This window comes from Coregonus lavaretus (genome assembly GCF_964263955.1).
Source record: "Coregonus lavaretus genome assembly, chromosome: 27".
NCBI classification, from domain to species: Eukaryota; Metazoa; Chordata; class Actinopteri; order Salmoniformes; family Salmonidae; genus Coregonus; species Coregonus lavaretus.
This window is the reverse complement of record NC_140014.1, coordinates 21,046,780-21,069,792: the sequence shown is the minus strand read 5'-3', so window position 1 is coordinate 21,069,792 and position 23,013 is coordinate 21,046,780. Positions and strand designations below refer to the sequence as shown.

The 23,013-nt window shown below is 43.3% G+C and overlaps 1 protein-coding gene across 2 annotated transcripts in view; it reads left to right on the top strand.

Moving 5' to 3' along the window:
* Window positions 1-23,013, top strand: part of LOC311102810 (zinc finger protein DPF3-like) — a 45,448-nt gene that overhangs the window by 8,034 nt on the left and 14,401 nt on the right. For both annotated transcript variants that reach the window (XR_014610043.1, XM_084144234.1), the window contains exons 2-4: window positions 17,044-17,204; window positions 17,530-17,637; window positions 19,948-20,072. Coding sequence is in view for 1 of the 2 variants with exons in the window: in XM_084144234.1 (XP_084000360.1) it covers window positions 17,044-17,204; window positions 17,530-17,637; window positions 19,948-20,072 (394 nt within the window). In the remaining variant the exon portion in view is untranslated. The remainder of the gene's footprint in view (window positions 1-17,043; window positions 17,205-17,529; window positions 17,638-19,947; window positions 20,073-23,013) is intronic.

Genomic DNA, 23,013 nt, shown 5'->3' with positions numbered 1-23,013 from the left:
GTGTTACCAATTGTTTTCTTAGTGACTATGGTCCCAGCTTCCTTGAGATCATTGACAAGATCCTCCCGTGTAGTTCTGGGCTGATTCCTCACCGTTCTCATGATTATTGCAACTCCACGAGGTGAGATCTTGCATGGAGCCACAGGCCGAGGGAGATTGACAGTTATTTTGTGTTTCTTCCATTTGCGAATAATCGCAAACTGTTGTCACCTTCTCACCAAGCTGCTTGGTGATGGTCTTGTAGCCCATTCCAGCCTCGTGTAGGTCTACAATCTTGTCCCTGACATCCTTGGAGAGCTCTTTGGTCTTGGCCATGGTGGAGAGTTTGGAATCTGATTGATTGATTGCTTCTGTGGACAGGTGTCTTTTTATACAGGTAACAAGCTGAGATTAGGAGCACTCCCTTTAAGAGTGTGCTCCTAATCTCAGCTCGTTACCTGTATAAAAGACACCTGGGAGCCAGAAATCTTTCTGATTGAGAGGGGGTCAAATACTTGAAGCGGATTCTAAGCTGCACAAACTGGAATATGTTACTGGATTCATCCGATGGCATTGAGGAGTTTACCACATCAGTCACCGGTTTCATTAATAAGTGAATCGACGATGTCATTCCCACAATGACCATACGTACATATAGGGCTGGGCGGTATACCGTATTTTACGGTATACCGGTATTGATGCACGGACCGGTTTGGGTTTTTGCTTTACCTTCTATAATGGTACTTTAATGTTTGGTTTGTTAAATGTGATACGGCATGTGTAACGTTAATTTTTATAGTATACTTCGCTACCTGAGTCATCTCTCCGTTCTCTCTCACTCTCTCCATGCCGCTTTCCACACAAACCTAGCCCCGCCCCCTGTCACTCAAGGAGCGCATTTGGTTTTCCTCGACCACAAGACACTTGCTTTCAGTCTGCATGGTCAATGCAGCACATGGAATAATGTTGATGATGACCATACTGTGTTCACTATGCTTCTTAATATAAATCCACTAGCGTTCTATAATTACACTATTAGTTTGTGTTTCTTACATCTGCAAACAGCTAGTTTGTCTGTTCTTAGCAAGTTGGGCCTAAATGTTGTTAGCCGCTAATGCTAATCGCTAGTTAGCTGGCTAGCTAGCGGGCTGTCATGTGCCTTTTACTGATGAGTGGCTTCCATCTGTCCACTCTACGATAAAGGCCTGATTGGTGGAGTGCTGCAGAGATGGTTGTCCTTCTGGAAGGTTCTCCCATCTCCACAGAGGAACTCTGGAGCTCTGTCAGAGTGACCATCAGGTTTTTGGTCACCTCCCTGACCAAGGCCGTATTCCCCTGATTGCTCAGTTTGGCCGGGCGGCCAGCTCTAGGAAGAGTCTTGGTGGTTCCAAACTTCTTCCATTTAAGAATGATGGAGGCCAATGTGTTCTTGGGGACCTTCAATGCTGCAGAAATGTTTTGGTACCCTTCCCCAGATCTGTGCCTCAACACAATCCTGTCTCGGAGCTCTACGGACAATTCCTTCATCCTCATGGCTTGGTTTTTGCTCTGACATGCACTGTCAACTGTGGGACCTTATATAGACAGGTGTGTGCCTTTCCATATCATGTCCAATCAATTGAATTTACCACAGGTGGACTCCAATGAAGTTGTAGAAACATGAGCAATAGAAACAGGATGCAACTGAGCTCAATTTCAAGTCTCATAGCAAAGGGTCTGAATACTTATGTAAATAAGGTATTTCGGTTTTTATTTTTAATAAATATGCCAATTTCTAAACCTGTTTTCTCTTTGTCATTATTGGGTATTGCGTGTAGATTGAGGGGGAAAAATAATTTAATCATTTTAGGATAAGGCTGTAACGTAACAATGTCGAAAAATTTAAAGGGTCTGAATACTTTCCGAATGCACTGTATATGGCGCATAGAAGTCCGAAGAGGGTGGCCAGCAGAGATAGGTGGGATAGGCTGAGGGAAACTGAGTGTTTGGATGTGGAACTGGAGACAAGTGGGAGTGGAGTTGCTGGGCGGGGGATAGAATGATGGTCAAAGATAAAATAAAAAATAATAATACCAAAAATAAAGTATGTTTGAATGACACTGAGGGGCAACGCTGTTACGTCCAATGCCTGTTTGCCTGAGGCTGATGCCACGCAGGTGCTTGTACGCGTGTACACATGCATATACACACACTCTCATTCAAATGCACACACGGACATGTACACACATGTAATTAGTGCCAGACATGCACTGAAACGTATACAGTTGGCCTTGCTTGATTTTTTTTTTTGGGGGGCTCGGGTGGTTGAGGGGCAGCTCTCGGGGAACTCTGGGGGGATCTTGCATGGTTGGTGACCTGGCGGTTGGGAGCTTGGGCCGGTGGCCGATGAGTCACTGGTTCGGGTCCCCATTTTGACTTTGTGGGAGATCTGTCGATGTGTCCCTTGGGCAGGGCGCTTGACCCTGGTTGCTCCTGTGGGTTGCTCTGGAGCGGCTTCACTGCAGGTGGATTGTATGTTTTTTAATATAAAAAATTAATTATACTGTTCGCAAAACAATGTCCATACAGGTTAGAACACATTACAATGCAAGAAGATACAGGTAGCTCCCAGCTTTGTAGGCTAACTTTTCTTGTTAGCTTACAGCTGAAGATATCATCAAAATATGCTGATTTCAAAGCTGATTGCCACAAACTTTATTCATTCCCTTGATTGGTCTATCATGACTCTTCCAAAGATGATCTATTGCCTCAGCAAACTGACTCCTGGCTGTCCCCCTCTTGCCTCGTGAATGACGAAAGAGACAGCGCACGCTTTTATTAAATGTGACTGACCACCTCGATTCGAAATTATGTAGCAACATTTGAAATTGTGTTTTTTACATTAGATAAAAGTAGAGACTCAGAGCTACAAAATAGTATATCATAAACTACAGTTGAGGAACAATGGGAAAGTAATTCTGCTTTGAAAGTTGATAAACCTGTAACCCCCACTTTTGAGAAAATGGCCCTTGAATGTTTTCGTACACCTACTGGAGAGCTCTTCTTTGACTACACCCACTCAGCATCGTTCACACCCTCTTAAGCCTTAGCCCCACCCATCTCTATTAGGATTCACATGTGTACAAGAACAATATCAGTGATACTGGTGATAAACAAGGTAGATATATGCATACAATAAGGGGTAAAGTGGCTGAACAGCAGGATTAAAAAACCTTGCAAAAATAAATGGTAGAAGCAATGTATGACGTGTGTGTGTGTGTGTGTTAGGAGAGAGTCATGTGAATGTGCATAGAGGTACTGCAGATAGTCCTGATGACTGGGAACTCGCCCCCAGTGATGAACTGGTCCATCCGTACCACGCATGAACAAGGGAATCTAAGAGCCTGTTTCAGTCCTGCCCTTGACTTTGGTGCAGTGCATGTGATGTCCATGGCCTCTTCGTCGCAAAAAACTCCCTGAACTTCTCAAATATATGTTTGTCTAGTTGTGTCCAGTCCAGGTGGTGCTTGTACAGGCAGACCATCTATGGGAGGAAGGACGTCAGCGTTGTGCTGCAGCCGAAACCTGGTCCTGACTGAGTCCCAACGCTCCTTGTCGACAACAACACCAGGCTCCAGAGCATCGAAGCTGTAAAACAGGAAAATAGACAAAAAGATAGAAGACATTACAACCTTGCATAACATCAATTGACCTCCCAATTTAGATAATAAGAATAACCTCCTACAATGTAATGAAAATGATATTCACCTGAAGTGCTGGTACTGCTTGATCTGTGGCAGTGGCCTGAAGTACAGAGTCAGGTGTTGTTGCCAGCCATAGCTTTCCACCAGCACCATACCATCCTCCAGTCCAACCAGCTGTGGGATGTTGACCCCTGTCACAGTGCTGTCATTCACCACTCCAGCAATCTCTCCACAGATTCCTGAAGGAAGACAGCCTGACTACACGTACCTCTGAAAAATACACAAATAATGTGAGAGTCATAACAATTGCGGCAATCATGTTAGAGGTCAATGAAATCATCAAAATATGTGTTGTTTATGCTTTACATAGCAAGCGTTGTCATCGATTCCTTGTAGAGACGCTACACTGCTGCTTTTGTCACATGAGATGGCAGCAGCTTTCTACCAAAGTGTTTGTACCCTGGGTGGCGTCCTGGTAATACTATTGCATTATCCTTTGCATAGTTGTTGATGAAGTTCACAACTCATTGCAAGTCCTCATGCTTCAGATGTAACCTGTGCTTGCTTGGGCCGGCTCTCATTTTGATGGGAGGCAATAGACCATTCTACTTGTATGCCTGGTGGAGGAGAGTCAGGCGTGTTCTACTGATGCTGAAAGACAAATTCCAGATACAAATATTTTAGCACTATTATACAATAGATGGCCGTAATCAACGCCAGACACACCTGGCTAACTTTTATGGGTCATGTAATCATCTGGCGAAGTGGAGTCTTTTGTTTAGACATGTAGCTAGCTAGCTAAACAATGAACCATAATCCCAACCCATAGAGTAGCAATACAAACCGATTGTCATAGCTAGCTAACGCTACCCAACTAGGTTCAATAGCTAGCTAACATTAGGCTATAACTAGCAATGCAAATGAATTTCTGAGATACGAATAATATTGCTACACAGATCATACAGGTAACATTAGCTAGTAAGCCAGCCAGCTAACATTAGCTAGCTAGCTAACAGTACGTTTTAACTTGGAGTCTTTTGTTTAGACATGTAACTAGCTAGCTAAACAATGAACCATCATCCCAATCCATAGAGTACTAGCAAATACAAACCGATTGTCATAGCTTTCTGACAAAATTAGAAACGTATAATATCTGAAAATGTAGCTATACTCTTACCTATATACATGGATGAACTCTTCTTGACAGACTGCAACCCCTTTCATTAAATAAGACGTCCTGTGTTGTTTCCGTTTTGTTTGTACAGCTTGCTTGGCCTGTTGTGTCAAGTCACTCTAGTTCACACTGACCGTGTGCAATGGCATAAGAATCATCAGGTCTTTCTCTGTCACGGATGCCATTGTTGCCTTTAGTTTGAAGATGTAATCCGGATAAACACTTTTGCAGTTCTCCATGATATCTTAAAAAAAAGCTGCAGTAGAAAGGATTATCTACACATACCGAACAGCTCATGTTATTAGCAGAAGGTGCTACATGGCAGGCCAATCCGAACTAATCTCTCGGCATGTCCAGCCCATTCATTATCTCAGCCAGTCATGGCTAGTGGGAAGGTTCCTGTCTTTTTCCTTGGCTAATTTTAACAATTGTATTCGTATTTACAGATGGCATAGAAGTTTGTTATTAAGGCACATGAAAGTTCACATGTTCCAGAAGGCATTTCTGCCAAAAAACACATGATGATAAAATAAAATAAAACACTTTTAAATGCCTCCTGTGAAGTAGTGACGTGCGACATACGCCTAGTTTCCTGAAACAAGTCACAAATAAGATACTTCTATGCAAATGTTGTTGATCAGTACAATAAAATAAGTCCCAAATGGAAGGGAACTAGATTGTTTGTCATCTGTATCCCCATGAAATCAGCCAAAACAAGCTCAATAAATCTATGCATGCATTGGCCTAGGCTACATCTTGATTTACCCAGTTTATCAATAGAGATTTACCATTCAAATAAATGATTACCAGCATGTTATATCGTTAGATTGGTAAAAACAAAGTCAAATTGATTGTATGATTTGTATAATTTATTCATTAATGCATACATAACATTTCAAATGTGATGATATTGAACTCAAAAGATGCCCAACAATTGAACAGAGCAGTAGCTGAGTTTATCTGTCTGGATCAAGTGCCATTCTAAGCCTTCTTTTTTTGCAGTGGTATAGTTTTGGTATCGATGTTATCAAGAATCGTGATACTAAACCTGGTATCAGTATCGAAGTCAAAATTCTGGTGTTGTGACAGCACTACTCGGTACTGGTACCCTGTGTATATAGCCAAGTTATCGTTACTCGTTGTGTATTTATTATAACTTTTATTATTATTACGTAATATTACTTTTCTATTATTTCTCTATTTTCTTTCTCTGCATTATTTGGTTGGGCCCCTAAGTAAGCGTTTCACTGTTAGTCTACACCTGTTGTTTACGAAGCATGTGACAAATAACATTTGATTGAGGCCAGTTTTATAACCTTTGAATGCACATGTAAGCTCACTGCTCTATGACATTTCCACAAGGCCTAGAATAACATTGGCATAATTATCCACTGCTCACTGACTTTGTTAGTTTATAACAAGATGATTTTGCCAAGATGCCATCCTAACTGATGGTTAGGCTAGTCTTTAACCTCGGTCTCTAGGCTTCATTCTCTCCCGAGATCTCTCACTCTCTCATGCGCTCTCCTTGCCTTGTGTACCTGGGACTGTTTACTCTTCACAACTACACACGCAGCCTCTTTCCCAGAATCCTCAAACACTGTGGCTTTCTCGCACTGCAGAGCCTTCCTCTTTGTGAGGGACAACATTCCAAGCATGTCTGTTTATCTGCTGGAAGCTGTCTAATCAGGGAATTAGGGAGAAAGAGAGGATAGGGTCGTAGGACAAGGAGGAAAGAGAGAGAAGGCAGATTTTGGCTTTTTTGCTCGGCCTAAGCATGCCTCTCTTCTCTGATCGAGACTGGGAGAGCTGCGACTACAGCGCCTCATTAAGTGTTTGTCTTTTCAAAATGGCTGCCTGTGTGTATTGTAATTGAGAACATGTGGTGAAAATTCATTACAGCTATATGTGTTGTTGCCATGTTCAAGAAGCTGTCTGCCAGTGGCAGGCCCAGCTAGGTAGAACTTTACAGAGGCATATGTTGCTGTCTTTTGTCTTAGATTCAGCATTCATCCTCATTTGATATAATTAAATCTGTGTGCTAGAGGCTCTGCTTCGATTAATTAAGCAGGATAATTACCATATGTGACAGGGACTGAAGGTTTGAATGTGAAATCTCCTCCTTTCACAGCTAATATTAACATTGATACCCTAAGTGGCTGCCAAACTATCACTGGCATTGAAAAAACCTTCACAAACTACAGCGTCATTGAGAGAATATTAGTACTGTCTGTAAATCTGTATACGTTAGTCATGACTCTTTGAACACATTCATATTGTGATGCCCTAGCCTAACCCAATCATCCCCTTCATTGATTCAACGCCCTAAATAGAAACCAAAGCTCACTACTGTGTAGAATGTCATGTGACCGTCCCAGCAGCCCAAAGGTCATGACGATAGGCTAGGCTATATGAAAGTCACGTCGCTCTCTGCAAAGAGCAATATAAGCATCACACGGACAACAATATTCAGCTTAGTCACATAGTTTGTCCATGGTAGAGCCACTCCAATCAATGAGTAAAGATCCTGAGAATAGTGTTTGTTTGATTCTTTGATTGACCCTGGTGATTAACATGATTAAAGGTCGACTGTAATCATCATTTGCATTTCTGCTGGTTGCTAGGGGACAGCACTTAATCCTCCATCCCTGATTGTATGCAGACAGATCAGGAGAGAGGGTGAAGAGGTGGAAATATGCTTCTAGAATGTAGCCGATACCAACCCTGTAATGTTTACCAGTGTTTTCCACAAGCACATGGAGTAGCCAGCCAAATAGAAAAAGTAGCCAGCCAGGCTCCCCCAATTTTGGTGGCCTCTGTTACATTCTGATTTGTATTTTCGACAAGCAACTATAAGGAAATAGCACTAATCCATTTTTTCCCACACTTTTACTGTAGACTAGGTTTCCATCCAATTGGCAACAGATTTTCATGCGAATATTCTAAAATCTGCGCATTTTCCCACCAGAAGTGTTTCCTTCAAATTGACTAGTTGTAGATAAAAGGCTGTGGTTGATGACGTAGTGCACTTAAAAATACCTTTTGCAGTTATATTCCCATGTACCGAATAAAAATACAACTTAAATGGGTTTCCATCGCATTTTCAACTCTACTGATGGTTTTCTCACAAAACATTTTAATCAAATCAAATCAAATTTTATTGGCCACATGCGCCGAATACAACAGGTGCAGACATTACAGTGAAATGCTTACATTACAGCCCTTAACCAACAGTGCATTTATTTTTAACAAAAAAGTAAAAATAAAACAACAACCAAAAAAGTGTTGAGAAAAAAAGAGCAGAAGTAAAATAAAATAACAGTAGGGAGGCTATATATACAGGGGGGTACCGGTGCAGAGTCAATGTGCGGGGGCACCGGCTAGTTGAGGTAGTTGAAGTAATATGTACATGTGGGTAGAGTTAAAGTGAATATGCATAAATAATTAACAGAGTAGCAGCAGCGTAAAAGGATGGGGTGGGGGGGCAGTGCAAATAGTCTGGGTAGCCATGATTAGCTGTTCATGAGTCTTATGGCTTGGGGGTAGAAGCTGTTGAGAAGTTTTTTGGACCTAGACTTGGCACTCCGGTACCGCTTGCCGTGCGGTAGCAGAGAGAACAGTCTATGACTAGGGTGGCTGGAGTCTTTGACAATTTTGAGGGCTTTCCTCTGACACCGCCTGGTATAGAGGACCTGGATGGCAGGAAGCTTGGCCCCAGTGATGTACTGGGCCGTACGCACTACCCTCTGTAGTGCCTTGTGGTCGGAGGCCAAGCAGTTGCCATACCAGGCGGTGATGCAACCAGTCAGGATGCTCTCGATGGTGCAGCTGTAGATTTTTTTGAGGATCTGAGGACCCATGCCAAATCTTTTCAGTCTCCTGAAGGGGAATAGGCTTTGTCGTGCCCTCTTCACGACTGTCTTGGTGTGTTTGGACCATGATAGTTCATTGGTGATGTGGACACCAAGGAACTTGAAGCTCTCAACCTGTTCCACTACAGCCCCGTCGATGAGAATGGGGGCGTGCTCAGTCCTCTTTTTTTCCCTGTAGTCCACAATCATCTCCTTTGTCTTGGTCACGTTGAGGGAGAGGTTGTTGTCCTGGCACCACACGGCCAGGTCTCTGACCTCCTCCCTATAGGCTGTCTCATCGTTGTCGGTGATCACGCCTGCCACTGTTGTGTCGTCGGCAAACTTAATGATGGTGTTGGAGTCGTGCCTGGCCATGCAGTCATGGGTGAACAGGGAGTACAGGAGGGGACTGAGCACGCACCCCTGAGGGGCCCCCGTGTTGAGGATCAGTGTGGCAGATGTGTTGTTACCTACCCTTACCACTTGGGGGCGGCCCGTCAGGAAGTCCAGGATCCAGTTGCAGAGGGAGGTGTTTAGTCCCAGGATCCTTAGCTTAGTGATGAGCTTTGAGGGCACTATGGTGTTGAATGCTGAGCTGTAGTCAATGAATAGCATTCTCACGTAGGTGTTCCTCTTGTCCAGGTGGGAACGGGCAGTGTGGAGTGCAATAGAGATTGCATCATCTGTGGATCTGTTGGGGCGGTATGCAAATTGGAGTGGGTCTAGGGTTTCTGAGATAATGCTGTTGATGTGAGCCATGACCAGCCTTTCAAAGCACTTCATGGCTACAGACGTCAGTGCTACGGGTCGGTAGTCATTTAGGCAGGTTATCTTAGAGTCCTTGGGCACGGGGACTATGGTGGTCTGCTTGAAACATGTTGGTATTACAGACTCAGTCAGGGACATGTTGAAAATGTCAGTGAAGACACTTGCCAGTTGGTCAGCACATGCTCGGAGTACACGTCCTGGTAATCCGTCTGGCCCTGTGGCCTTGTGAATGTTGACCTGGTTAAAAGTATTACTCACATCGGCTACGGAGAGCGTGATCACATAGTCATCCGGAACAGCTGGTGCTCTCATGCATGCTTCAGTGTTGCTTGCCTCGACGCGAGCATAGAAGTGGTTTAGCTCGTCTGGAAGTCTTGTGTCACTGGGCAGCTCGCGACTGTGCTTCCCTTTGTAGTCTGTAATAGTTTTCAAGCCCTGCCACATCCGACGAGCGTCAGAGCCAGTGTAGTACGATTCAATCTTAGTCCTGTATTGACTCTTTGCCTGTTTGATGGTTCGTCGGAGGGCATAGCGGGAATTCTTATACGCGTCCGGGTTAGAGTCCCGCTCCTTGAAAGCGGCAGCTCTACCCTTTAGCTCAGTGCGGATGTTTCCTGTAATCCATGGCTTCTGGTTGGGATATGTACGTACGGTCACTGTGGGGACGACATCATCAATGCACTTATTGATGAAGCCAGTGACTGATGTGGTGTACTCCTCAATGCTATCTGAAGAATCCCAGAACATGTTCCAGTCTGTGCTAGCAAAACAGTCCTGTAGCTTAGCATCTGTGTCATCTGACCACTTTTTTATTAACCGAGTCACTGGTGCTTCCTGCTTTAGTTTTTGCTTATAAGCAGGAATCAGGAGGATAGAGTTATGGTCAGATTTGCCAAATGGAGGGCGAGGGAGAGCTTTGTATGTGTCTCTGTGTGTGGAGTAAAGGTGGTCTAGAGTTTTTTTTCCTCTGGTTGCACATTTAACATGCTGGTAGAAATGAGGTAGAACGGATTTAAGTTTCCCTGCATTAAAGTCCCCGGCCACTAGGAGCGCTGCATCTGGATGAGCGTTTTCCTGTTGATTTATGGCCTTATACAGCTCATTCAGTGCAATCTTAATGCCAGCATTGGTTTGTGGTGGTAAATAGACAGCTATGAAAAATATAGATGAAAACTCTCTTGGTAAATAGTGTGGTCTACAGCTTATCATAAGATACTCTACCTCAGGCGAGCAAAACCTCGAGACTTCCTTAGTATTTGATTTTGTGCACCAGCTGTTGTTTACAAATATACACAGACCGCCACCCCTTGTCTTACCGGAGTCAGCCGTTCTATCCTGCCGATGTAGCGTATAGCCCGCTAGCTGTATGTTGTCCATGTCGTCGTTCAGCCACGACTCGGTGAAACACAAGATATTACAGTTTTTAAAGTCCCGTTGGTAGGATAACCGTAATCTTAAGTCATCCAATTTGTTCTCCAATGATTGAAGATTGGCTAATAGGATTGATGGGAGCGGCAGTTTACTCGCTCGCCGTCGGATCCTTACAAGACACCGACCTACGTCCATGATATCTCCGTCTCTTCCTCATGCGAATGACGGGGATTTGGGCCTTGTCGGGTGTCTGTAGGATATCCTTCGCGGCCGCCTCGTTGAAGAAAAAATCTTTGTCCAATACGAGGTGAGTAATCGCTGTCCTGATATCCAGAAGTATCTATAGCCACAGTAAAACAAGTCCTATATCGACATAACCTAAAAGGCAGCTCAGCAAGGAAGAAGCCACTGCTCCAAAACCGCCATAAAAAAGCCAGACTACGGTTTGCAACTGCACATGGGGACAAAGATAGTACTTTTTGGAGAAATGTCCTCTGGTCTGATGAACCAAAAATAGAACTGTTTGGCCATAATGACCATCGTTATGTTTGAAGGAAAAAGGGGAACGCTTGCAAGCCGAAGAACACCATCCCAACCGTAAAGCACGGGGGTGGCAGCATCATGCTGTGGGGGTGCTTTGCTGCAGGAGGGACTGGTGCACTTCACAAAATAGATGGCATCATGAGGAAGGAAAATTGTGGATATATTAAAGCAACATCTCAAGACATCAGTCAGGAAGTTAAAGCTTTGTCGCAAATGGGTCTTCCAAATGGACAATGACCCCAAGCGTACTTCCAAAGTTGTGGCAAAATGGCTTAAGGACAACAAATCAAGGTATTGGAGTGGCCATCACAAAGCCCTGACCTCAATCCTATAGAAAATGTGTGGGCAGAACTGAAAAAGCGTGTGTGAGCAAGGAGGCCTACAAACCTGACTCAGTTACACCAGCTCTGTCAGGAGGAATGGGCCAAAATTCACCCAACTTATTGTGGGAAGCTTGTGGAAGGCTACCCGAAACGTTTGACCCAAGTTAAACAATTTAAAGGCAATGCTACCAAATACTAATTGAGTGCATGTAAACTTCTGACCCACTGGGGATGTGATGAAAGAAATAAAAGCTGAAATGAATAATTCTCTCTACTATTGTTCTGATGTTTCACATTCTTAAAATAAAGTGGTGATCCTAACTGACCTAAGACAGGGAATTTTTACTAGGATTAAATGTCAGGAATTGTGAAAACTGAGTTTAATTGTATTTGGCTAAGGTGTATGTAAACTTCCAACTTCAACTGTGTGTCTGTGTGTGTGTATATATACAGTGGGGAGAACCAAGTATTTGATACACTGCCGATTTTGCAGGTTTTCCTACTTACAAAGCATGTAGAGGTCTGTAATTTTTATCATAGGTACACTTAAACCGTGAGAGACGGAATCTAGAAAATCCAGAAAATCACATTGTATGATTTTTAAGTAATTCATTTGCATTTTATTGCATGACATAAGTATTTGATACATCAGAAAAGCAGAACTTAATATTTGGTACAGAAACCTTTGTTTGCAATTACAGAGATCATACGTTTCCTGTAGGTCTTGACCAGGTTTGCACACACTGCAGCAGGGATTTTGGCCCACTCCTCCATACAGACCTTCTCCAGATCCTTCAGGTTTTGGGGCTGTCGCTGGGCAATACGGACTTTCAGTTCCCTCCAAAGATTTTCTATTGGGTTCAGGTCTGGAGACTGGCTAGGCCACTCCAGGACCTTGAGATGCTTCTTACGGAGCCACTCCTTAGTTGCCCTGGCTGTGTGTTTCGGGTCGTTGTCATGCTGGAAGACCCAGCCACGACCCATCTTCAATGCTCTTACTGAGGGAAGGAGGTTGTTGGCCAAGATCTCACGATACATGGCCCCATCCATCCTCCCCTCAATACGGTGCAGTCATCCTGTCCCCTTTGCAGAAAAGCATCCCCAAAGAATGATGTTTCCACCTCCATGCTTCACGGTTGGGATGGTGTTCTTGGGGTTGTACTCATCCTTCTTCTTCCTCCAAACACGGCGAGTGGAGTTTAGACCAAAAAGCTCTATTTTTGTATCATCAGACCACATGACCTTCTCCCATTCCTCCTCTGGATCATCCAGATGGTCATTGGCAAACTTCAGACGGGCCTGGACATGCGCTGGCTTGAGCAGGGGGACCTTGCGTGCGCTGCAGGATTTTAATCCATGACGGCGTAGTGTGTTACTAATGGTTTTCTTTGAGACTGTGGTCCCAGCTCTCTTCAGGTCATTGACCAGGTCCTGCCGTGTAGTTCTGGGCTGATCCCTCACCTTCCTCATGATCATTGATGCCCCACTAGGTGAGATATTGCATGGAGCCCCAGACCGAGGATGATTGACCGTCATCTTGAACTTCTTCCATTTTCTAATAATTGCGCCAACAGTTGTTGCCTTCTCACCAAGCTGCTTGCCTATTGTCCTGTAGCCCATCCCAGCCTTGTGCAGGTCTACAATTTTATCCCTGATGTCCTTACACAGCTCTCTGGTCTTGGCCATTGTGGAGAGGTTGGAGTCTGTTTGAGTGTGTGGACAGGTGTCTTTTATACAGGTAACGAGTTCAAACGGGTGCAGTTAATACAGGTAATGAGTGGAGAACAGGAGGGCTTCTTAAAGAAAAACTAACAGGTCTGTGAGAGCTGGAATTCTTACTGGTTGGTAGGTGATCAAATACTTATGTCATGCAATAAAATGCAAATTAATTACTTAAAAATCATACAATGTGATTTTCTGGATTTTTGTTTTAGATTCCGTCTCTCACTGTTGAAGTGTACCTATGTTAAAAATTACAGACCTCTACATGCTTTGTAAGTAGGAAAACCTGCAAAATCGGCAGTGTATCAAATACTTGTTCTCCCCACTCTATATATGTGTGTGTATATATGTTTATTTATTTTATTTTTTAGTCATTTAGCTGACGCTCTTATCCAGAGCGACTTACATGAGCAATTAGGGTTAAGTGCCTTCCTCAAGGGCACATCGACAGATTTTTCACCTAGTCGGCTCGGGGATTAGAACCAGCGACCTTTCGGTTACTGGCACAACGCTCTTAACCACTAAGCTATATGTGTGTGTATATGTGCGTGTATATATATATGTGTGTGTATATATATGTAGGTGTGTATGTTTGTGTGTGTGTGTGTGTGTGTGTGTGTGTGTGTGTGTATATACAGTGGGGAGAACAAGTATTTGATACACTGCTGATTTTGCAGGTTTTCCTACTTACAAAGCATGTAGAGGTCTGTAATTTTTATCATAGGTACACTTCAACTGTGAGAGACAGAATCTAAAACAAAAATCCAGAAAATCACATTGTATGATTTTTAAGTAATTCATTTGCATTTTATTGCATGACATAAGTATTTGATACATCAGAAAAGCAGAACTTAATATTTGGTACAGAAACCTTTGTTTGCAATTACAGAGATTATATGTTTCCTGTAGGTCTTGACCAGGTTTGCACACACTGCAGCAGGGATTTTGGCCCACTCCTCCATACAGACCTTCTCCAGATCCTTCAGGTTTCGGGGCTGTCGCTGGGCAATACAATACAATCTATTGGGTTCAGGTCTGGAGACTGGCTAGGCCACTCCAGGACCTTGAGATGCTTCTTACGGAGCCACTCCTTAGTTGCCCTGGCTGTGTGTTTCGGGTCGTTGTCATGCTGGAAGACCCAGCCACGACCCATCTTCAATGCTTTTACTGAGGGAAGGAGGATGTTGGCCAAGATCTCGCGATACATGGCCCCATCCATCCTCCCCTCAATACGGTGCAGTCGTCCTGTCCCCTTTGCAGAAAAGCATCCCCAAAGAATGATGTTTTCACCTCCATGCTTCACGGTTGGGATGGTGTTCTTGGGGTTGTACTCATCCTTCTTCTTCCTCCAAACACAGCGAGTGGAGTTTAGACCAAAAAGCTCTATTTTTGTCTCATCAGACCACATGACCTTCTCCCATTCCTCCTCTGGATAATCCAGATGGTCATTGGCAAACTTCAGATGGGCCTGGAAATGCGCTGGCTTGAGCAGGGGGACCTTGTGTGCGCTGCAGGATTTTAATCCATGATGGCGTAGTGTGTTACTAATGGTTTTCTTTGAGACTGTGGTCCCAGCTCTCTTCAGGTCATTGACCAGATCCTGCCGTGTAGTTCTGGGCTGATCCCTCACCTTCCTCATGATCATTGATGCCCCACGAGGTGAGATCTTGCATGGAGCCCCAGACCGAGGGTGATTGACCGTCATCTTGAACTTCTTCCATTTTCTAATAATTGCGCCAACAGTTGTTGCCTTCTCACCAAGCTGCTTGCCTATTGTCCTGTAGCCCATCCCAGCCTTGTGCAGGTCTACAATTTTATCCCTGATGTCCTTACACAGCTCTCTGGTCTTGGCCATTGTGGAGAGGTTGGAGTCTGTTTGATTGAGTGTGTGGACAGGTGTCTTTTATACAGGTAACGAGTTCAAACAGGTGCAGTTAATACAGGTAATGAGTGGAGAACAGTAGGGCTTCTTAAAGAAAAACTAACAGGTCGGTGAGAGCCGGAATTCTTACTGGTTGGTAGGTGATCAAATACTTATGTCATGCAATAAAATGCAAATTAATTACTTAAAAATCATACAATGTGATTTTCTGGATTTTTGTTTTAGATTCCGTCTCTCACAGTTAAAGTGTACCTATGATAAAAATTACAGACCTCTACATGCTTTGTAAGTAGGAAAACCTGCAAAATCGGCAGTGTATCAAATACTTGTTCTCCCCACTGTGTGTGTATATATATATATATATATATATATATATATATATATATATATATATATATATATATATAGATATAGATATAGATATATATATATATATATGATATATATATATAGATATAGATATATATAGATATATATAGATATATATATATAGATAGATATATATATAGATATGTGTATATTGTGTGTTTTGTTATATATTTATATGTGTGTATATAATATATGTATATATTATATTGTGTGTGTGTGTGTGTGGAAAAATACATGTTTAAAAATGTCGCCCAATCTATTGACGACTCTCGGTCGACCAAGACTTTATTTTAGTCGGGAACAGCCCTACTATATTGAAGGTTTACTTTTTAAAATCACTTTGCCTAAAATCAGTACGCTCAGCGAGTAGATTGATGGGCACTTATTTTTGCTCTGGACAGCTCGCGTGTGTTGTGTGACGGCATGTACCGCTCAAAGTTGTGACTCGAGAGCGTGGTGGTGCTTGAATGAATGGCTAATCATATTGCTCATATACAAATAGCATGACAATTTCGCATACAGTCTTCAATGGTTGACTGCGACAGAGCAGGTAAATGTTGAACTGGAATGCAGCAATGTGCTAAAATGTTGCTGGCCCTTTCGAACCAGTGACTGAACACTGGCCCAACACATGTTTATACTGGCCAAGTGCCACGGGCCATCATTAATGTCGGACCCTGCACGCAAAATAAAATAAATGAATGGATTTCGACTCATCATTACTACATTATGGGACGTGCAAATTCATGCTCTCTCCCTCCGTATACGTTTTTTGGGACTGCACACAACATACACCCAGATACCGAGAGGCGGGACAGATAGCAGACTGTCAGACCAGCAGCGTTTCCCTGTCATTGCTCACTTTGTGACTGACAGATGGTTGTCCTATCAATAGAGCTCTAGAATATGCATATTGTTCATTCTAGCAGGAGAGGGCTCGGCAGACTTTTTTCTGACTAGCGAATTGAAAAGTAGCCTATTTTTTAAGTGGGAAAAGTACCTGGCTGAAAATGAGTCTGTAAACTTTGTTGCTCCTTGCTGAAACAAGCAAGGTGTTGCAGCAGCAGAACATAGAAATAGAATCTATGGCAGCACATGCAGTCATGAGCAGAGAAGAGGAAAAAATGTGTCTTAATATATATATTTTTTATTTTTATTTTTATAAACCTTGTAAGAATATGCACACACACTTACAATGGTGTTACAGAGGATTGACGTGTGGTACCGCCATTTTACTTTGTATACATATTTTTTTTTTCTTCTTCTTTTTTTCTCTGGCGATTGGGCCTATTTCAGTATCTTTACCAGCCATATAACCAAATGCCTGTCAGTGCCAACCACGTGGTGTTGACCGGTCTGAATGGTCTCCCTGCTGCAGGTTGGGTGATAAGTTCTACAAGGATGCCATTGAGCAGTGCCGCAGCTACAATGCCCGCCTATGTGCTGAGCGCAGTGTGCGCCTGCCCTTCTTGGACTCCCAGACTGGCGTGGCACAGAACAACTGCTACATCTGGATGGAGCGCCACCACCGCAGCCCTGGTGGGTAGAGATAGAGAAGCATGATGGCTGGCTCTGTGGTTTACTAAAACTATCATTCAGTTGTTGAGGTTTACTGGGTAGTGTCATCTGTGTCTAAATATGTCCCTCTGGCCACTACAGCTACAAACATGTCCATATAATGATATCCAATAGTGTTCATGTTGCCTCCAACGAGAACCCTTCATATATATACAACTGTGTAAGGATATTGAGTTAACTCATTTAGGGTCGATAAGCAACACATTATGTATCAGGCTGGGTGTGGGGTGGGGGGGCAGTGAGACCTGTGAGGTGTATTCTTCAGTTCCTGTCTCTCTGTTTATAGGGGTGGCTGCAGGTCAGATGTACACATACCCCGCCCGCTGCTGGAGGAAGAAGAGGCGGCTGCACACCTCCATGGACCCTCCGTTGCGCCTCTGTGGCCTCCAGCTAGGTAATAGAACCCCCCCCCCCACACACACACACACACACACACACACACACACACAAAACTCCTGCATCTCTCTGCTGTGTCTCATCACCAGTCAGTCCAGTGCATTCATCTCCCATTCTATTATCTTGTTATTATTTATGATCTGGAATCATCTAACTGAAAGCACATCATTCCATTTCAGTGTGGAAAGCAAACAGCCTGCTAGTCACTTTTTATCAAATGAAAAGTGCTCAGTTCAGTGAGCCAGTAAACTTGTTTTGTGAGAACTAGAACATGTAATCAAATTTTTGCCTTCTCAGCTGGGAGGAGAAGGACCGGAATCACAACAGACTGCATTAAATAAATGTTATGAAAAATAGAGTTTGTCGCTGCTCCTCAGATAAGTTCCTGAGCATTTTCTCACCAAATTGCTCACTCTATCACCCACGTCTATTTATTTTTACATTTTAGTCATTTAGCAGACGCTCTTATCCAGAGCGACTTACAGTTAGTGCATACATTTTTTTACCTGTTCATTCCTACACTCCCACACATTAAGTCACTCCGCCCTACACTATCTCACCCCCCTCAGCTATTTTCGCTCCCGAGCGCTCCTCACTCTCTCACTGCTATGTTGGCTGGGTTTCTTACCTGGTCAGCTCACCAGAGTTTAAGTAACTGGTCAGTTCTGGGGCTATGGCCTCCAGGGATGTAACACTAGCCTAAATAATGGGCTTTTCTTAAATTCCTAATAATAACTTTTCATAACTGATGGTTCAGTTCCCTTTTGCTGTTTCCCAGAAACATGGTTCTCAAAAATAGTTTTGAAATAGCTACCATAATCCTGTTGAGATTAATAATAATACTCAGGTTTGTATTGTTCTTCTGATTGAGAGGGGTTGGGTTAAATGCGGAAGACACATTTAGGTTGAATGCATTCAGTTGTGCAACTGACTAGGTATCCCCTTTCCCTTTCTCATGGTTTTGATCAAACTGGCTTCCAAGTTATTTGTAAGGGACTTGTTGGAAGAGTGAATATGTTATGAATATGTAGAACGAGGGAGAGCGCAAAAGAGCGAGAGCGAGAATGAAACCCAGCCTTTGTTTCACTCACACTTCCTATTGTAATGTTTTCACTGAGCCTCACTCTGCTCTTCTCTACCTGTCACTAAGACACCCTGCTCTAACAGTAACACTGTGTAACATACCAGTAAATGTGATCTGTGCCCAGTAGTGGAGCACTACCTGGCTCTGCCTGGTGTCTCCAGACTCTCCACTGGGAGAGGGCCTTCTCCTGTAGCTGGGCAGTGGTAGCTAGCGCTGCAGCCAGCCGGCGTTAGTGCTGCTGGCTGTCTGACTGGCGGTGATAGAGGGAGACTTAGGCTGCATGCAGAATCAGCTCCCTGCTGCAGGCTGCCTGCTCTATTTTTAGCCTGCAGCTCCCAGGGGGGAGAGGCTGTCTAGTCGCTGAGAGTTGAAAGTCAACGTGTGCAGACACAATGGTGAGGGGCTTCGGAGTGTATGAGCCCTCAGAGTTGCTAGCATATGGTAGTTAGTGCATACCCCTGCCTCCCCCTCTTCTATCTCCACCTCTACCTACTTAGATCCTCACCACTCATCAACAGCTGCATGTTAGCATTCAGCTCAGGGAGGGAGGTGATTTCACTTGGTGAGATGAATGTCTGTGAAGGTATGATAAAAAGCTTAAGTTGAGGCTTTGAAGTCTGTCCTCTTTCTTAACATCATGAGGCTACTGCTGAATGAAATACCTTTCAGTGAAGAAAAAGTCTATGATGTCCAGGCTAGACTGACTACCAGCCAATGTTAGTCTTTTATCTCATCCACACTCTGTTTTGACCTCTATCACAATACAAGAAGAGAATCCTATGGAACATTTACATTAAAGGGACAGTTCACCCAAATCACAAATGTACCTACATTTATGGACAGTTTGTTTTAGTTACAACTTTGCATTAGCATTATTGAGTGTAAAAAAAAAAAAAAATGGCAGGTCGTTCCTGTTAGCATGCTCTAAATAGCAAGCCCACATTAGCCTAGCTTTGTAACACGGCATTACATTGGATTAAGCTATCTTTCATCTGCTGAATAGAAACATAAACTATCTCACCTCCCTAATGAAGGGATTTGGTGTATTATAGTGATGCTTTCAAAAAGCAAGCCATTTGTATGTTCCCGGGAAAGACTGACTAAATGCGGTGCTGCCTGTCAGTGTCTTTAGAGTTACTGCTATACAATGTCTACTTTGATTGATGTGACGGGCGGCTCCCGGGTTTGTTTGATTTACTTGTGTGATTATTCCTTTTTATCCAGATGGAGGACTCACAGGCAAGGATGTGATTCCCACACAGGGCACCACGCTGGAGGCTCTTCTCAGAGGGGAGGGCTTAGACCAGAGGAACAACTCAAAGGACGAGGAGAGCCTCCTAGAGATCCAGGTGGGTCCTAATGAAGTTTTAACCCAATGGCTTCTGAGCATAATAACAGAACTCCCTGGAACAGTGTATAAGAGCTAGGACTGTCCCCGACAAACAAACAAATATTTGTAGACCAAGAGTCATCCTGTTCTTTCAACCAATCGATTGATCGAAATGTTTGAAACTTATTTTTCTATATGTAGACAGACACACCCTATGTGTTTGAATAAAACCAACTACGTATGCACTAGGGGTGGGCGATATTAACAAAAATTCATATCAAGATATTTTCCACTGTCCGGACGATAATTATATAATATCACGATATACTGTTAAAAAAAATTTAATCAAAGTTAATAAATTACTAAATATTGCTTTTAACCTTATAGAAACAGAAAGGGGGCATTGCACATTTTTTAAATTATTATTTGTTTTACTTCTGTGGTAAACCTGTACAAACATGAAACATAAACAAAGGTATATGAGTTAAATAAATATGCAGTAAAATTTTATAAAAAAATATTTGAAGTACTCAGGATGTAAACTTTTTCCTGCCAAATATAAGAAGTGCAGTCTTTTTTCAGCATAACACCGGTCATTATGAATTCAAGTTGTAAACCTTTTCAAATTAACTTCAAGCATTAACCAGACAGTCTGTATGTTTCTCAGTTCAGCATGTAACAATTCACTGCCTGTGGTCCTCTGTAGCTCAATTGGTAGAGCATGGCGCTTGTAACGCCAGGGTAGTGGGTTCGATCCCCGGGACCATCCATACGTAAAAATGTATGCGCACGTGACTGTAAGTCGCTTTGGATAAAAGCGTCTGCTAAATGGCTTATTATTATTATTATTATTATTATTATTATTATTATTATTATTATTACTGCCTCCCTCTTCACAAGTTCCGTGCCAGGAACACCAGCCTATTGACAGTTTCTGGCTTCAAAGTTGCCCTGTGGCATGTGACCACATTGCCCCCAGTGCTAAATGCTCTCTCAGAGGGCGAACTTGTGGCAGGGATGCATAAATATTTCTTTGTCAGACAACTCAATTGTGGGAAGTTGGATGCGTGAACTCGCCACCACTCCAAAGGATCAGCATCACTGTCTGCTGCCATCATCAGAGTGTAGCGGTCCAGCTCTTGCTCGGTGACCTGTCTCTGGGTTCTTAAAGCAGGTGCACTACTGGTTTTCTTAAAGAAGCTCCCAAGGCTCTTCTTGGACTTCTTTGCTGATTGTGGAGCAGTGGCAGCTTCTTTCTCTCTCACTCTGGTCCTCTTCAAAAGAGAAGTCTCCCACGGCTGTGTTCCCTACCAGGAGGGCTTCTGTCTCGGAGGCAGCTCTCACCTTCACCTCCACCAGCTTCTCAGTGGTCATGTAGGTGGTCTTGACCATTGGGTCCAGAAAGGTAGCCATGGTGAGGAGCTCATCTGTTTCAGGGTCGGTGTATTTGTCATTCAGGTAATTGAGGACCCTCATCTTAATCTCTCCGGTCAGTTTGGCATCGCCCTCATTTGATTTCAGAACCTCCGTCTTGAACAAATGGAGGACCGGCTTCAGATAGGAGACACTCACGTATGTCTCTCCTGACAGGGCATCTGTGAAATCCTGGAAGGGCTTAAGTGCTGCCGTGATAGATTCAAAGACCTCAATGTCTTGCCAGGAGGGTGCAAGGTGCTGTGTTTTTTTGTCTGCTGCCAGGACTTGTATGATGGCCTTTTCCTGCTCCAGGACTCTTTCCATCATCTGCAGTCGAGATCCCCACTTTGTCTGGGATTCCGCGATGAGCTTGTGGAGGGGCAGGCTCAGTTTAACTGTGCACTTGTCAGGGCCTTCTGCTTCTTCCAACTATAGGAAAATGTGCTGACCACTTTCTTGCACACTCCTGTGGCCCGGGAAACCCGAGGTTCATTTTGGACACTCCTCTCTGCAAAATAAAAAGGTGAAAAATAATTACAAATGTAATCCATCTATAGATTTACAAACAACTGTTGTGATGAAGATAGCTATGTTGCTTTAGAAAACTGGATCATTTGAGTAGGCTATTTATTATTGAAAGAGAGAGGATAGATTAATATATTGAAACCATAGGCTAATGTATCAATTATAAATAAAAGCAACGTAATCCTAATATTCTAGATTTGCATAGCTGTATATATCCGGCTTAACGTATAAGAAGGATCAGGCAGTGTAGTCAGCTCTAACTTTAAACAGAGGATATAAGGAATACAATAGTTATTCTGCATTTTATGTTGTTTTTAAGTGACGTTATTTTTCTACCTAGCTGTATGTGTTTTGGACGTTGAAACTTACCAATAGCAATGTGGAGCCTGTGTCCATTTGTTCAGCTCCAATACTTTGTCGGTAATTATACATACTTGACGCGACTCTTTCAAGCCCCAGAATGAAAGTGCCTCCCTCAGCCCAGCTGCAATTATTTCTCCGGTGTGGTCGTCTGGGAAATAAGAGGTCTGAAGGCATTTGCTTTGCAGCTTCCAGTTGTCGTCAATGTAATGAATCGTGAGGCTAATGCATGGCTCTGTGGTCCGGCATGACCATAAGTCGGCAGTGGTAGAGAAGAATGCAGCGTTACGGATTTCGTTGGCAACTCTGTCCCGACATTCTGTGTAGAGTTCTGGCAGACATGTTTTGCTGAAGTATTTACGGCTCGGGATCTCGTATCTTGTGTCTAGAGTTCGAATCAACTTTCTGAAACCGTCTTTCTCCACAGTTTGAATTGGTTCCATGTATTTTGCTATATGATACGTAATTGCACTCGTTATCTCATTCCACTTCTTGCTCTTCTTGTCAGTTCCAAACGACAGAGGAGGCCCCCTTTTTTCGAGCCAATTCTTCGTCGTCCTGCAAATCAATCTCAATAGCGTTATTTTCCTTGTCTTCAGTCATCCTCAATGCTTGATTTTCGGACACTTTTGCTAACGAAAGGAGTTTACTTCACTAAA